Here is a 16,997-nt window from a genome sequence, read left to right as displayed (position 1 = left end):
TTTGAACTGACTTGCAAAGTCCAGTGACGTGCTAGGGCTAATTCCTGAACTCTTGATTCCCTGAGCCAGAAGTTTGAGAGACAGATGTCATTCCTAGAGCTGCTGTGACAAAGAAGTAGCTGGGGGATTTAGAACAGAAGAAATATATTCTGGTTCTGAGGTACAGGTTAGAATTATGGTGTCAACTCTCAGAGGGGGGTTCGTTCCTGCCTCTCCCAGCTTCCGGTGGTTAATGGCAGTCTGTGGCAGTCCCTGGCTTCTAGCTGCATCTCACCAGTTCCTGCTCAGGCTTCACGGTGTCTTTTTTTTCCTTGTCTTCTTTATGTGTGTCTGTTTTGTTTTCTGTTAAAAAAAAATTTATAGATTTATTTTATCTGCCAAGCTAAATGGCCTTTAATCCCAGCACTAGGGAGGCAGAGGCAGGCAGATCTCTGAGAGTTTGAGGCCAGCCTGATATACAGAGGTTTTTTTTATCTTATGTTTGGGCGTGTTCTCCCTGCATTATGTCTTTATGCCACTTGTGTATCTGAGGCCCTTGGATCAGAAGATGGCATTGGATCCTCTGGAACTCAATTTATGGGTGGTCGTGAGCCACAGTATGGGTTCTGGGAACTGAGCCCTGATCCTATGGAGGAACAAGTGCTCTTAACTCCTGAGTCATTGCCCTAGTCCCTATTTTCTTTTCTCTAAAGGAAACATGACCCCATTTTAACTTAATTTCACTTGGGAGGATTCTGTGTCTAAGTAAGGTCACATTCTAAAGTTCTAGGTAGACAAGAATTTAAAGGAGACCCTGTTGACCCCTGCATAGGGAGGAGCCTCTATTTGTAAGCCAGACTTCAGGAGATCCTGGTGCATGTGTGTAGCATGAATCAAATTGGTCTTAGTAAAAACCTGGCGTCAGATATTAAGGGGGTGAAAGCTGAAAGATCAGAGGAGCAGAGCCTCCAGCCACTAGTTCTGACCTCTATGAAATCCTCAGCCCAAGTGGAGTATCCTGTCTCTACAAGTCCTCAGGCTGAATGCCTTGAGCTCCTATCTCTTCCCGCCTTATATTCCTCTCTCCACCCAACCACATCACTCCTGTCTCCACCTCCTTAGTGTTGGGATTAAAGGTGTGTGCCATCACCGCCGGGCTCTGCTTCTCTTTGAGACTGGGTTAATTTAGTGTAGTCCAGGGTGGTCATGAACTCGCAAAGATCCGTCTGCCTCTGCCTCCTGAGTGCTGGGATTAAAGGTGTGCGCCACCACTGCCCGGCCCCTATGGCTAACTAGTGGCTCGCTCATCACTCTGATCCTCAGGCAAGCTTTAGTTGTTACAGCACAAACAAAATATCACCACTCATGTGGCCAACTGACTGTCATTAGAGAGACTCGGAAGTGAGTGAGCAGGGGATCAGAACCCCAACTCAGAAGTAATGGTGGAAGTTAATATCCTGTTGATCCATGGTGGGCTTCCCTAAGGTGCCTAGGAGAAGCTGTATAAGGAACCTGAGGATGAGTGACAAGAGCTAGGAGTATCAGTGAGGTGATTTGGGGTCCTCGGCAGAACAGCCATGCTGACTGCCATCGTAGAACTCTTGTTGAGCAAGTACAGGCCTTGGTTCACCTCCCAGCAGAGGGGGGGGGAAGGGGGCGAAAAGGAGAGAGAAGGGCATAGGACTGGCTGTTAAATAGAAAGGGTGAGGAGAGGGAGGGAGAAAGGAAGAGAAGGAGCAGGAAGAGGTAGAGGAGGGACCCAGAGAAGAGAGTTATAAGACTAAATCAATTAGAGAACCAGGCAGCCAATCAAGGTCACATTGGCCTGACCCTAAGTAAGGGGGTGTGGGAGGATGAGGAGTCTCCTCAGTGCAGGCCGTGTGACGGATGTGGTCATATCGGGAAGCTGACTGACTGGAAGACCTTGGGGGTGTGATGAAAGAAACCCTGAATGCTATCTGTGGGGATGTTTGGGGAGGGGGCTCCAGGGTCTGAGTGGGATGGCCGACCAACGGGGGGGGTGACCAGGCATGTGTGGTCACTATCAGATGGGCTGGCTTGGTACTGAATATTGCTTAGAGAGCCAGTGACTGCAGCTCTCAGGAATGAGGAGATTTGGGGAACTGTCCCATGTGCCATTTGCTGAGGAGTCCAGGGGGCCAGTGACGAATGTCACAGGCATGACTTCTCACCCTGCTGGAAGGAAGTTGGGCCCAACTTCCGCAGAAGAGGATGTCACCAGCGCTGTTGGCTTTCGGAGAATGTTGAAACCCTGTCTGCTGGAGCTGTTCACGCCTTACGGGAAATGCTTCCTCAGGCTGAACCAGTCGCTGAGAGGAGGAGGGGAGACCGGAGCCTAGCTCAGAGGCCTTTGAAAAGTCCCTCCTCCCTCCCCCTTGCATTTGCAAGTCTCCACTTCCTGTTGGTCACCTTAGTTGCACATAGTGTTTCCTCCCCTCTTGCTTTAAGATGAATATATAGGCTTCCAAATGTTGTATTTTAAGTCTGTGCGTGAATGTCCAGCAGAACTCTGTATTTATCAGAAGGCTATGCAAAACTGTTTATCACACGGAGAGATTCCAAGCACACATGAAATCCAGGGAGAGGTGGAGAAGCTTGGGGAGCTGGATTTCAATGAGTAAAAAGAAAGGCACCGTTCCTCCTTGCCTTGAGGTGGCATGCCTCATGATCTAGCAAGCTGTAACACAGGGCTTCCATGGGGGAGGTAGGTAGGTCAGTGTTCACAGAACTGGAAGCCACAAGCGTTGTGAGGTGTAAGGTATGTATGAGATGGGGTAGGGCTGTTTGCTTAATCCTGACCCTAGTCCTGCCTTTGGTAGGCACCCAACCCTTGACTGCCTGGGGCATCCTTGTACCAGGTTCTACTGCCTCAAAGTTATCTCCCAAGGTGCTAATGCCATGGCCACAGGGAAATTCGTACTGAGGCAGTTCAAAGCTTAGTTTTTTTTTTTTTAATCATTTATTTAATTTTATTTTATGTGCATTGGTGTGAGGGTGTCAGATTCCCTGGAACTGAGCTGCCATAGGAGATGCTGGGAATCGAACCTGGGTCCTCCGGAATGGCAGTCAGTGCTCTTAACCACTGAGCCATCGCTCCAGCCCCAGAAGCTGCAATTCTTTTTTTTCCTTTCTCATTTGGTTTTTTTTGAGACAGACAGGGCTTCTCTGTATAGCTTTGGGCCCTGCCCTGGAACTCGCTCTGTAGACCAGGGTGGCCTCAAACTCAGAGATCCACCTGCCTCTGCCTCCCGAGTGCTGAGATTAAAGGCTTGTACCACCCCACCACTGGCAAAGATGCAATTTTTAATCTCAGCCAGCTTTTCCTAAATCTCTGAGTTTGGAGGAGTCATCAGGATATGAAGCACCGCGCCAGGGATTTCACCAGAGTCCTGCCTTGCCGATGCTCTGGAGTTTCCCTTTCGCCCACGCTGCTGGTCATCAGCCAACCACCCTAACGCACTGTTTCACTCTGGACTGTTGTCACGCTGCCCCCCGAAAAGGAGGTAGTGGTGGCACTGTGTGGCGGCAAAATAAATTTAGTGTATGGTTCCCCATAGTCGTATAAATATTCTTCACTGACTAAATATTCCGGACTGTGTTGATGGGTACTTGAGGAGTGAGCAGTGTGGTAGGTGTTGTCTCCCAAACTGGCCTATGGGACCCTTGCCTTTGCATGTCACATAGCTGTTTGCCTTTTCATGGAACACACATCGAAAAACATTGCCTTTGATATGTCTGATAGGTAGATAATGTATCTTTTTTATTTGTTTGTTTGTTTTTCGGGACAGGGTTTCCCAGTAGCTATAGAGCCAGTCCTGGAACTCCCTCTGTAGACCAGGCTGGCCTCAAACTCACAGAGATCTTCCTGCCTCTACCACCTGAGTGCTGGGATTAAAGGCGTGCACCACCACCACCCGGCAATTTATCGTTCTTTTCATGGTCTTTTTAAAGTTAAAAAAAGAAAAAACAAAAAAAATGCAAAATTTTTCTAATCGTTAATAAATTCTTCATAAACTTTATTAAAATGAAAAACATGACAAAATATTTCTAGTTACAAAATATAATGGGTTTCATTATATTTTCATGCATATAAGTCACTGTACTTTGTTCATATTTATAATTCCTCTTGAGGCTCACGAGTCTCTGTTAAAGCACTCGTCCTAGCTATGCTCAGGCAAGAAACATGCTTCCTCTTTATCTGGAATGCAGATCGCCACTTTCTCAGACGCCCCCCTCTGGTCTCCATGAGTGTTACAATTGCCCACTGAGATGAGCTCATCTGTAGCATGAATTCTAACTGGCCTTAATAAATAAAACCCGGAGTCAGTTATTAGGGGATGAAAGCTGAAGGATCTGAGAAGCAGAGGGCCAGCGACTAGAGAGACTTTTTACCTCTACCAATGCTCAGACAGGAGGAGCAATCCTGTCCTCTGACTGTCTCCTCAGACTGCATCCTCAGAGTACATCTGTCTCCACCAAACCTCAGCCGACACTGAGCTCCTGTCTCCTCCTGCCTTATATTCCTCTCTGCCCAGCCTATCACTCCTGTCTCCCCATCCCAAGTGCTGGGATCATCTTTGTGTGAGCTTTGTTTTTCTTTAGACAGACTCAGTCTTGTGTAGCCCAAGGTGGCCTTGAACTAACAGAGATTCCTTTGCCTGTCTCCCAGAGTACTGGGATTAAAGGCGTGCGCCACCACTCCCTGGCCTCTAGTGGCTTAGCTCTGCACCCTGATCTTCAGGCAAGCTTGATTTGTTAAAACACAAAGAAAACACCACTGCGCTCATCACTTGCCCTCACCTCTGTAGTCCTCCTAGTGTGAGCCGTTCTCAAAAATAGGAGCTTTGGGCAACTGCTGAGCATCTCTTTTGTATCAGGTATTGGAGTCACAGCAGAAGGACAAGAACCCAGTCCCCAGGACTGCTAACAGTCTGTCAAGGAAAGGCAGGAAGAGTGAATGTGGGTGAGCCGGTGAGCCTGAATGGATGAAAAGTCTGAGAAGCTTAAGGAGTGATTGACAGAAACTTGGCAGGGAAATGACTTCTAAGCCAGTGCCTGAAGAAAATACTGCAGACCCAAACCCCAAGGGTGAAAATTTGGAGGGTCACTTCCATCGTGATAGAGGAAGCCAGGTGTAACTGGTTGGACTTCAGAGTGCACTGACCTTCAGAAGCCAGGGTTTCACGACCTCCGTGGCTGAACAGCTACAGGGCTGGCTGGCTCTGGCTCCTGTCTTGTTCCCCTACACTGAGAACTGGCCATGCATACCAGCACTGCCAGCACTTCTAAGCCCAGCACAGACATCAAGTTTGCTACTCTGCCAAGGCCAGTGCCACTGTGCAGGAGGGGTTGCGGAGGGGATGGGGCGCATATCTGAGATCTTTGCCGACCTGACCAGACACCCCCACTGCCTGTATATGTAGTTCAGTGTGGGAACTCAGTGCAGGTTATCATTCATGTGTCCTTGTTTCCCGGAACTCTGCTTCTGGGGTAACCCTCTTTCTACTGGAGAACCCCCAGGTTGGTTCTCCAACGGTGGTTCCTTTAAATATACATTGCATTTATTTTTCACTTGCTTTGGTTATGCGTCTGTGGGTGTGGGTTTTTGCGCACGCACACGTGTGCGTGTATCTGTGTGAGCACAGACGTGTGCATCATGTACGGAAGTCAGAGGACAACTTACAGGACTTGACTTGACTCTCATCTTTCATAATGTGGGTCCTGAGGATCATCAGGCATGGTGCCAGCACCTTTACCTTCTGAGCGAGCTATCTCTATCTGAGCAGTGGCTCTAAAGAAAACAAATCTGACGTGACATCACCACCTCCCCTTCCCTCTGAATGGCTCTTCTTGTCTTGGAAGTGCTGCTCCTGTGTCACAGCTCGGGGGAGTCCCTCTGTGGGCAGTGACACCCCCACATTGGTTACCAAGAGAAGAATGCGGGATAGTTAAGGGGACCTGAGGAGAAAGGAGAGCATCAAAAGTCAAAGGCATCTGAAGGATTTCCACTAGACATTCCACTCATTGATTCACGCATGCCTTCACTGGGAGGTATTCATTCCTCCTTACGTCCTTACCGGGTGGTAAGCAACAGTGTTTCGAAATACCTGCTGCTTGTAGCCCAGTGGTGGTGGCCCACCTTTCATTCCAGCATTCAGGAGGCAGAGGCCAGCTTGGTCTACAGGGCAAGTTCCAGAACAGCCCTGTTACACAGAGAAACCCTGTCTTGAAAAACCAAAAGACAAAAGAAAAAAAGGAAATACCTGCTGGTTGTGAGAAATTCCTGGGATGCTGTCTTATGGGACAGGGGTGGGGAAGGTCTCAGTGAGAGAACAGAGGGCCAAAGGAAGAGAAGCAGTCCACGTTTCTAAAACCAGGGCTCACAGGACATTGCTATGAAATAATGCGCAGCCATTGAAAACATACAAGAAGCTCTCTGAAGGGGAAGCAGGGAGTCGTGTGTCATCCCGGGTTCTGAGAGTCGCCTAAAGCCATAGAGAATCCACTGTCCTTTATTCTGAATCCCTCTGAATCATAAAGGAGCTGGTGGTGTCCATCCCCCCCCCTCTTACTCCCCCCTCCCCCTTTAATCCCAGCCTGGGGTGGGGGTGGGGGGAGAGTCATAAAGGATCATTAGGGTATTTTAATGAAAAGCTGGAGAGATGAGTCTCTTGAGCACTTACAGAGGACCCAGGTTTAAATCCCAGCAATCACAGTGGCTCACAGCGGCCTCTAACTCCAATTTCGGGCCCTCTGACGCTCTCTTCTGGCCTCTAAGGGCACTCCACATACACGGTGCACATAAACTCATGGAGACCCATGCCTACATATGCAAAAATACAGATAAGTCTTAAAATTCATCAGTGAACTTAAAACTTAACAAAAATTACTCAGCAGTAGGGAACTACTGAGGAAGACATTGGCATGCTGCGTGCATGTTAGGAGGGCGTAGTCGGATACTCAGGAAGCATGGCAGTTCTGCCATTGAAGAGCTGATTAAAGGGGGAGGGGAAAACATTTGAGTTTGGTCCTAATACAGTAGTGACCAAGCCCTCTCCATACCTTTTCTTTTCTTCAAGCTACAAACCTAGTAATTGAATTATAAAATTACTTATTGATTTTTTTTTTAAATTCAGACAACGTTGGAAAGCTTGAAAACAAAAACCTTGCAAAATTTCAGCCATTTCATTACCTGCCCAGATAGCCACTATAAACATTTTGGTGTGTATCTCAATAAAAAAAAAATTTTTTTTAGTCAATGGTAATTATTAAATAAAACAAACAAAACTCCGGCTATGGTAACCACAGCAGGTTTTTGTAAGGTACGATTCCCTGAATTCTGGTGACCACAGCCATCTGTCCTGGCCTCCATCTGCTCATCTACACGGGCGCACCTGGGACAGAAGGCGTTCCTGCCGGGCTCAGGTGATAAGGGGCCAACATCTGGGGAGTGGGGGTAGTCTGGAAGTGCCTTCCATCCATCTGTTCCTGTTGTCTCCTCCCTCCTGCAACCTTGCTGCTGGCTCTACTGGTGCTGAGAGGAAGGTCACCCTGCCTGGCCCCGTTCCTGCAGCCCACCCTGCCAAGCTGGTTGTCGGTGCCTGCCAAGCGTCTGCCTGATCTTGAGAGAGAGAGCTTTGCAAGCCGCCCTGGGCATGCTGCTCCTTTGTCCCTGAAATCCAGGCCACTCGCCAGCAAGGCCTGCTTCCTGTGCTCAAGCGGCTGCAGCCTGAGAAGGCTTAGGTCAAGAGTGCTTGGGGATTGAAGAATGCAGATCCTTAGGGCAAAGCCGTGTAATGAGTGCTTCTCCCCTGCTAATTGGGTTAGCGACGTAATCAGCTGGACTTTCAAACTAAACAGGGCAAGCATGCTGTGAGCCCCACGCTGCTGTCCCTCTGCCAACATAGCACCCCTCTCTGGGGGAACAGGAAGAAACTCCGGCTCAGCATGACTAATTCCATTTGGTTTGGGGAGCCCTGCAGAACAAGCTAATAGACAGCTGCCCTTTTCTCCAGAGGCTTCCTTGGCCCCAGCTGTCCACACACCCCAAAGTAGAAAACTTTGTTCCTTGTTAAGCAGAGCAAGTTCCGCTGAGAGCCTTCTAGCCTTCCACTAAGTTCCAGGCCTCAGATAACACCCCCGCTTATCTCCAGTTTGATTACCCAGCTCCGTGGAAGGCCCATTCTCCATTCTCACTGGGATGGCTTGTTTGGTGTGTGCCAAATACGTTAACTTTACAGCAACACGACCCGAATTTCTCAGACGAGACCACTGAGAGTCAGAATTTACTAATCCAAGGTTAGTAAATAGTAGAACTCATTTTTCCAGCCAGGGCTGCTTCCACACGCTGTCGTTTGGTATGAGGAAGGACGAGCATTCTCTTTGTCTCAACATTTTCAACACCTGCTCGTGTGTCAGCCGTGGGGCAAACTGTATGTGTAGCACGTGGCCTTGACTGTCTGGAATGTGCTCTTTAGTGGAAAGACGGGTAAATAAGCAGAATTTTGGCCGTGAAGAACAAACATTGGGAATGTAGGTCAGTGGGTAATGTGCTTGCCTAGCGGACCCGATCCCTAGCGGCACAGAAGCCGACTGTGGCTGCACATACTGGTGAGCTGCCATGCCAGCACTTGGGCGGTAGAAACAGGAGCATCAGAAGTTCAACGTTACCTCTGGCCACGCAGTGAGTGAAGGCCTGTGTGAGCTACATGAAACCACCTCTCCAGAGTGGGGCAGGATGGGGGAAAATAAGCAGACGTGAGGAGAGAAAGGAGAGTCCTCTTGGAACAATAGAAGTCAGGGGGGGGGATCTCCCAGAGCTAGCTGTGGCTGCCAGCATCTTGTTAGCCTGTGCCTGGACTCTCGAAAGGCTTTCTCTCCCTGGCTCGTTGGTGTGCACTGTGCCTCCTGCCTTGTTATGTACCTTTCTTTAGGGGGGTAGGGGTGTTTTGTTGTTGTTGTTGTTTGAGACAGGGTTTCTCTGTTGCTTTGGGGCCCATCCTGGAACTCGCTGTGTAGACAAATCTACAGATTTGTCTGTCTCTGCCTTTCAAGGGCTGAAATTAAAGGCGTGTGCTATCACTGCCAGGCTCTGTATACCTTTCTTTATGCTTTCTCTTCCAGAAGCTACTCAAGGCAAAAGAGCCTTTTCCCAGGAACCTGTGAGAGAACATATAGGGTGCTCTGTGGAGCTATCTTCTCTCACTTGACAAGAGGGAAGGATGTTGAAGGCGCTGAACTTGGCTGTGTCGAGCTCCAAGGGAGGGAAGCCAGGACTTCTTATATCTGATTGTGCTTTGTGACTGAACTGTACTGATGAGGGTAGCACGGCCCGGGGAAAGGTCATTTGGCAAAGGCTAATGTGGCAGCTGCAGCTTGCCAGACACTGATGGCCTGAATTTAGAGCCCGGTGCTTAGAGGGAGCAACCAGGCAGCCTGTGGGGTTGTGGGGTTTGCTGGGGGTTGGAATGCTAAGGGAACAGCAGCCCTACGGCAGCTGCCTTGGCTTGAGCCCAGTGTTGGGTTGGTGCAGAGATCTCACGGAAGATCTCCGACCAGGTAGAAACCCTACTCTAAACCTTTCTATGGCTCCTTATTGTCCTCAGGGCTGGACAGATTTCTTAGACCATACCCTACCCATCTTCCCAGTCTGCGTTATCTAGGTTTTGCAAGACAGGGTTTCTCTGCGTAGCCCTGGCTATCCCAGAACTCACTCTGTAGACCAGGCTGGCTTCAAACTCAGAGATCTGCCCGCCTCTGTCTCCTGAGCGCTGGGATGAAAGGTGTGCCACCAGCACCTGCCTGGCCCGCCTGGCTCTTTTTACCACTGAGTGTGACCTGGCTCTGACTAACTCTTACCACTAACTGTTACCTGTGCTTTACAGATAAGCTTCCCCTTGCTGCATCTTCAGAGGCAAATTCTCACTCTCCTTCCAAGACTTACCTCTCTAGCCAGGTGGGGCACACATTGGTTATCGCAGTACTCAGGAGGCAGAGGCCAGTGTATGGGGGGCAGGGGAGTGGAGGGAGGTGAATATTCAAGACCAGACCAAGCTTCACAGTGAGTTGCCAGGCCTGGCAAAACCAGAGAAAAATTTCTCTGTTTCCTTTCTGATGTTCACTGGCCCAGAGCTGTTCCTTGAATATACCTTCCTCCCTCCATTCCTCAAGAGTTAGTTATGGGGCATCCAGCTGTTGTATTTACACTGAGGTGCTGGGGTTTGGAATCTGCCCTCAAGGACTGCGAACTTCTGGAGTAGTCACATACAACCACCAAACACTGTAGACAAAATGCATGCAACGTTGGCAGGCCGTTTCTTTCATGTCAGCTAGGAATAAAATATCTTCATGATTTCAAAATTAAAATGTTCATCTGCTCATGGTGGCTCACGTATGTAATCCCAGAAGCTAGCGGGCTAAGGGGAGTTTGAAGTCAAACTGGGCCAATTTAGCGAGTTTTAGACCAGCTTGAACTACTTTGCAACAGACTGCCTCAAATAAATAAATAAATAAATAAATAAATAAATAAATAAAGTGAACCACAGTGACTCAGACCCATAATTCCTGCACCTGGGAGGTGGAGATAGTGGGCGTTCAAGGTCATCCTGGCCTGAACAGTGAATTTGAAGCCATCTTGGGCTACCTGAGACCTTGTCTCAAAAACCAAACGAGCCATATCCTGGGTAACACAGAGCCATTGGAAGTATGAACTCAAAGCAACTGCCAGTGCCTGCCCTGGGTCTGTACAAGAATGAACCTGTCATGGGTCAGGGGCAATGGAGGAGAGGTTCAAAGAGCCGAGGTTCAGAGAGCCTGGTCCCTTACTCCTGAATTTGCTACTGTTGCTAAAATCCCTCCCCAGGGGAAGAAGTTCGTCTAGCCCTTCACCTGAGGTCTCAACTATCAGGCACTGCTTGGCCAGAGTCCACCCTAGGGGAACCAATGAATCCATCTTCCTTATAGAGTAGAGGGGTTGCTTAAAGGGGTACTAGTGCTCCTCGCCCCTTCCCCCAAAAAGGCTATACCTGGAAAGCCTTGACCCACAAGGGTGAGAGTTACCTATAGCTTGGTACACGGAGCCTCCTTCACCAAATCTCCCCTGGCCTATATACTCTATTCCCTCCCAGAGGCCGTGTGCAGTGAAGGCAGAGTTGTATGTAAGAGTGGTAGAGAGCGACTAGATAGTCGGGTGACACTCTTGTGACCATAAGTGGGTCTAAACAGTCAGCAAGCCCAGCTGGGGTAATCCTTCTGCAAGAGGGTACAGCTGAATGCCTCAAGATGGTAGGTGCTTGGCTTGGAGAACAATTATGATAACGACTGATGCACTGAAGGAGGAAAAGTCATTCATTACCCTCAGTGGTGAACCCAAGGGTGACCCCACCACGCTCCCATGGATAGTTCCAATTTAGTGCTCACACAGATGGCACTGGTTAAACTAAATGCCACACACATGCATAGAGACACACATGGCAATGTACAGCAGTATACATGAAAATGTCAGAATGAAACCCATTATTTTGGCCTCTGGATCTCTTGCTAGTTCAGCAAAGCCTTGGGATTAAGGGACTTTTTAAACCTACCTAGGTTTCTTCACGTGGGAACTCAGAGACAGAAAGGAATGTATCCAGGCTCCGTGCATCTTCTGTGAGCAAAGCTTAGGGCTGCAGAGATAGCTGATCCTGACCTCTTGTCCTCTGAGGACAAACCGGAAGAGAAGACATGCTTAGGAGATCTGAACCCAGGCTTTAGCCAGACCGGCCTCCCTCCCTTTGGGGAATATGACGGTCACGCATCTGTAACTTTTCCTTGTGGCACGGCCATGTCCTCATTTCTTATAGGTCTGTGCCAAAGGCTGGGGTTGCTGGCTCCTGCAAGTGACTGAGTGCAGTAGGAGGATTTGTCACGTTGCTTCCCGCAGTAGCTGCCCTATTTGACTTCCCTGTTACCTATATACAAGGGTTCTGATTTGCCCATATCCTCGCCAACACTTGTTTATTTTTAACTTGTATGTTTGTTGTTTGTTGTCTGTTTTTGGTCTGGGGTTTTGTTTTGTTTGTTTGTTTGCTCATTTTTAAAGTGACACCCATCCCCAGGGAATGTGAAGTACCGTTTCCCCGTGGTTTGATTTGTGTTTCCCTAGTGACTAGTCACGTGCAACATCTTTTCGTTTGCTCCCTAGCCATGTTTTAATCTTCTTTAGAGAAATGCCTTCTCCATACGTTGCCTATTTTGTTTTCCCTTTTTTAAGATTTGTTTTTATCCTGTTTCTATGTATATGTGTGCACATGTGCAGGTGCCTGCAGAAGCCAGAAGAAGGTGTCAGGTCCCCTGGAGCTGAATTTGCACAGGTGGCCGTGGGCTGTAGGCTGAAATCAAACTCAGTTTCTCTGGGAAAACAGCAAGCCTGCACTGTTAATTGCTTAGCCACCTCTCCAGCGTGAAAGTTTAAATTTAAAAATCTCCCTTATATTTCTTTCTGCTGCTTCAGCTTTTGGAATCATATTTAAGAAACGATTGCTTTTGTAGAAAGTCATATATGCATTTACCCCTGTTTTGCTTTAAGAGTTTTTTAGTTTCGAGTCCTACATTTAGGTTTGAATCTGCGTTGCTGAAGCTCCATCCCTGGGGCCTAAAATAATGCCTCATATGCAGAAGGTTTGTGATACTTACTGAGGGAAGTGAATGAGTTCATATTGCTAGTGAATGAATGAACAGACACGTCTTTCTAGTCTTAGTGTGCAGCTGGTTGAGTAAAGGGTTAGAGGGGCATGGTGCTGGGTGCAGTAGTGGGGCCCTTGCCCAGCCTGGGCTTGGCTCTGGGTTTGATCCTCAGCACCGTTTGAAAGGTGTAGTGACATAGAACAGGGGTACCAATTTGCTTAATGTTACTAGTAAGCACTCATAATTCCTTGTCTGCCAATTTCCCTCCCGTTTTCCTTCAATTTTTGTTTCTCCTCTGTTTCCCTATTTGACTCGATGTCACTAAAACTTGTATGTGGTAGAGAGGGAGGGAGAGAGGGAGGGAGAGAGAGAGAGAGAGAGAGAGAGAGAGAGAGAGAGAGAGAGAGAGAGAGAGAGAGAGGGGGGCTACATTCAGCCACACGTGAGAACTAAACTAGCCCAGAATGTCTGCCACAGGTCCAGGCCAGAGGACCAATGCTTGGGTTGTGAGCAAGGCAGTCTTGGTGGTTTCGGGATGGTGATGTTTCAGACCCAATGAGACACATTGTGGACAGCCCAGCAGCATATGCCAGCATCCAACATCCATAGTTCTATGCCTGCAGCCTTTGTGGGTGTATAGGCAGATGTATGACCTATGCCTCATCCTCTCTTGGGCCTGCCCATTCTTTTCTTCCTCCACTTTGCTCTCCTGACACCGGAGTTTCAACCAGGAAAATAGTGCTAAGGCCAAGAGCATAGAGATGTTTCCTCAACAAGTATATCTAACCTACCTTGACTGAAAGGCAAATATCTTAGGTATATGGGGGAAATTATTGTAAAAATATTTTTGGACCAAGGTGTGGTGGTGCACAGCTGTAATACCAGCACTTGGGAAGATGAGGCAGGAGGATGACTATTTCCAGAACAGACTGGGCTACATAGTCCTTTTTGGGGGGGTGGGGGCGAAAGTAGGGAGTTAAAGAGATGGCTCAGCAGTTAAGAGCACTTTCTGCTCTTTCAGAGGACCCAGGTTCAGTTCCCAGCAGCTCATAAGCATCTATTCCAGAAAATCTGAAGCCCTCTTCCGGCCTTCTAGAGCACCAGGAATACACACACACACACACACACACACACACACACACTCCACATATATACATTTAGGCAAATTACCAGAGAATGCTGAGAGGTTCCTGTGTGCTAGACACCCAGCATAGCTTCTCATTAAACCTCAGCTCCTGAAGAAGAAACAAAGGAAGAGAAGTGAGTCAGCTGTTCTGTAGAACCGGAATTTGGATGTGGGTCACTGCCTCTAGGCCACCATTCTTTTGTTGCTCTAAGGACCTGCACAGCACCTTCCTTGGGGACATGCCTGATTTCTCTGTCATCATGATGATCCTGTGGGCCTGTGCTTCGGGAGGGTGGATGGGAATTGGTCTAGAGTTTCTAGAACACAAGCACCATTACTTGAGGTTTAAAACAAGTAGGACTGTAGAGGGGATCGCTGCCTACCCCTGCCAGTCCACGGGCAGGCTTTGGGTCACAAGTCCTTCACCTTTTTCTGTTTGCCTTCCTCCAGGAACTGAAGCTGCCTACCTTCCGTGCCCACTCCCCGCTCCTGAAGAGCCGTCGCTTCTTTGTAGACGTTCTGACCCTGCTGAGCAGACACTGCCACCTCTGCCCCTCAGCCCGGCACCTGGCCATCTACCTGCTGGACCACTTCATGGACCAGTACAACATCACCACCTCCAAGCAGCTGTATACTGTGGCCGTCTCCTGCCTCCTGTTGGCGAGTAAGTAGAAACACTTCCTTCGGCGGCCAGCTGAGTTGCTGCATATTTCTCTAAGCTTTCCGTGGCGTCTGTGTTCATCATTTGATGGCTGTGAACTGTTTTATATTCTTTGCGTCTATACCATCCCAGAGAAACTAATAACTCTAGGTGGGGTTTTCTCCCACCAGCAGGCACCCAAATAACCATACAGAGACTCATTAATTATAAATGCTCAGCCGATAGCTTAGGTGTATTACTAATTAGCTCTTACAACTTAACCCGTGTTTCTTATCTATGCTCTACCACGTGCTGGTACCTTTTTTCAGCACAGCTTGTTCATCTCCTGCTTCCTCTGTGTCTGACTGGTGACTTTGCTGCTCTCCTCCCCACCTTCCCCCTTCTTCTCTCAGTCTGGATCTCCCACCTAACCTCTTTCTACCTAGCTATTGGCCAGTTGGCTTTTTATTAAACCAGTGAGAGTAAAAACATCTCACAGTGTACAAAAGAATTATTCCATAGCAAATACAGATATTCACAGTTTGATCTTAATGAATCTACACAGTGACTTTAGAAGACAGTCTTGGTACCTGATGCTATCAAGGCTCAGAGAAGCCTCAAAACTTGTTTGGGGTTACCCAGTTAGTATATGACAAACAGTATTTGAGACCATAGCTGCTTGGTACCTGTGCTCTTGACCTCATGTCTCCTGCTTCTTTCCACGAGGACTTTGAATGGGCCCTTGCACTCACTGTTTTTTAGAGGAGTCTAGAGATGGAACTGCTTGTTTTGGACCAAAGTTGTATCTATGATGTAGTCACCAGGCCTGAGCACATTCCTTGTAGGGTCTATACCTTCACTGAAAACAGCAGATCTCCAGCCATCTGTTCTTCTTGGTGAGAATCACTGCAGCTTGGATAAGCTCCTGACCACACAGGTCTACTATGTCACCTTGCCACTTAAAACTGCTCTGTGATAGACCAAGAGCTTCAGTATAATGGCCAGACCTCGGGTTCTTTCCCCTCTGGATTCATGTCTTTCTCCTCATCACTCCCTGGATGGCAGTCACACTGGGGACCTCTGTCCCATCACAGACCTCTGCCATTCATTGCTTCTTGCTGCATTTGTGAACTTGGGCCACCCGCCCCTATTGGAAACCTCTCCCGCCTTTCTCCGCAGCCAAGGTTGCAGATATATAGAGACACAGATTCGTGTACTTGGAATTAACACCCACTAGGAATGGAGAGATGGCCCAGTGGCTAAAGTGCTTGCTGTCAGTTTGAGTCTTCAGTACCCACATAAATGCCAGGTAAATGTGGCAACCCGCCTATAATCCCAGTACTTGGGAGGTTGAGATGGTGTCTGCAAGGCAAACTGACTGGTTAGACTAGCTGTGATTTCAAGTGAGAGATCCTGTCTCAGTAGATAAGGTGGAGAACAATCTAGACGACATCTAATGTCAACCTCTAGCCTTCATGGCACATGTTCACATGTGTTATACACATGCAAACACTACATACAGAGAGTTCCAGGGAGGGAAAAGAGCTTGGCCCATGATAAGTCCTCATAAGAGCATTTGCGGAAACAACAAAAGGAATGAAATTTAGGAATCCCTCAGAACTGGGATTCTAGTTCTCTGTACTGTCCTTAGTGCTGGGGAGTAGAACATTCGTGAAATCTTGGTCTCTAGGTAGCCAGCTGCCACTAAGGACATTTCCTTAGCATCTAATATCAATATTTTTACCCTTGACTTACAATCAGGTTTTATGTTCTCCTCCATGCTGTGTTTCTACCCTAGGTTATTGAATATTTCCTACTGTAGGAGGGTGGCACCCACAAGCTGCTGTGGTTTTGTCTGTTCTTGGCACACTGCTCTAAGTCCCATGGTCACTGTCACTCTCTAAAGTAACATGCACGCACCATGCGCGCACACACATACACACAGCAGTTTTGGAATTTTATTTATTTGTTTGATTGGTTGGTTGAATGGTTGGCTAGATGGTTGGTTGATTTTTGAGTATCAGTGGGAGCTAATTTTGCTCAGAGCCCGGCCTTTTGTAGCATCTTATCACCTCAGAAAGAGATGCAGAGGCAGTGAGCCATCTCCGTCAGAGACGGGAAGAGCAGGCATCGTGTTGCAGGCACACCATGGCCTTTGGCCTGCTGCTTCTGTGATCTGTGGACTGCAGCGAGGCCTACTGGGGGCAGGAGACTTAGATTTCCTTGGGGCCATGGAGTTCTCCCCTAGCGTCTCTCTGGGGAGCCATGATGGAAGGCTCACACTGGAGTCTCCATTGTGCTGCTGTCGCCATGGTGGAGGAAGAGGGCCTTCCAGATGGAGAGGCAGACGCCCCCACCCACATGTTGATGGGCCTCAGCCAGCCTGGGGAGGCAGAAATGGAGTTCTCAGAACACCTGCCATATGTTCCAGGGCTCAAGGAAAGAAAAGTTCCTGTGACAGCCTGAAATCCTATTCGCCCCTTCTCCCTTTCCTGGGCTCACTGTCAGCCGCAGGATAGGTGGGGTCGGTCACCTTGTCTGGGGAAACTTGGAGTTCTGCTGGTTCCC

The 16,997-nt window shown here is 48.4% G+C and overlaps 1 protein-coding gene across 1 annotated transcript in view; it reads left to right on the top strand.

The window, feature by feature from the left end:
- Ccnjl (cyclin J like) overlaps positions 1-16,997 on the top strand; it is a 56,225-nt gene that overhangs the window by 14,398 nt on the left and 24,830 nt on the right. The window contains exon 3 of the mRNA XM_038328249.1: positions 14,240-14,453. Within this exon, the coding sequence (XP_038184177.1) occupies positions 14,240-14,453 (214 nt within the window). The remainder of the gene's footprint in view (positions 1-14,239; positions 14,454-16,997) is intronic.

This window comes from Arvicola amphibius, chromosome 4 (assembly GCF_903992535.2).
Source record: "Arvicola amphibius chromosome 4, mArvAmp1.2, whole genome shotgun sequence".
In the NCBI taxonomy this organism is placed as follows: Eukaryota; Metazoa; Chordata; class Mammalia; order Rodentia; family Cricetidae; genus Arvicola; species Arvicola amphibius.
The sequence above is the reverse complement of the archived record's forward strand: the minus strand, read 5'-3'. Positions and strand labels throughout refer to the sequence as shown.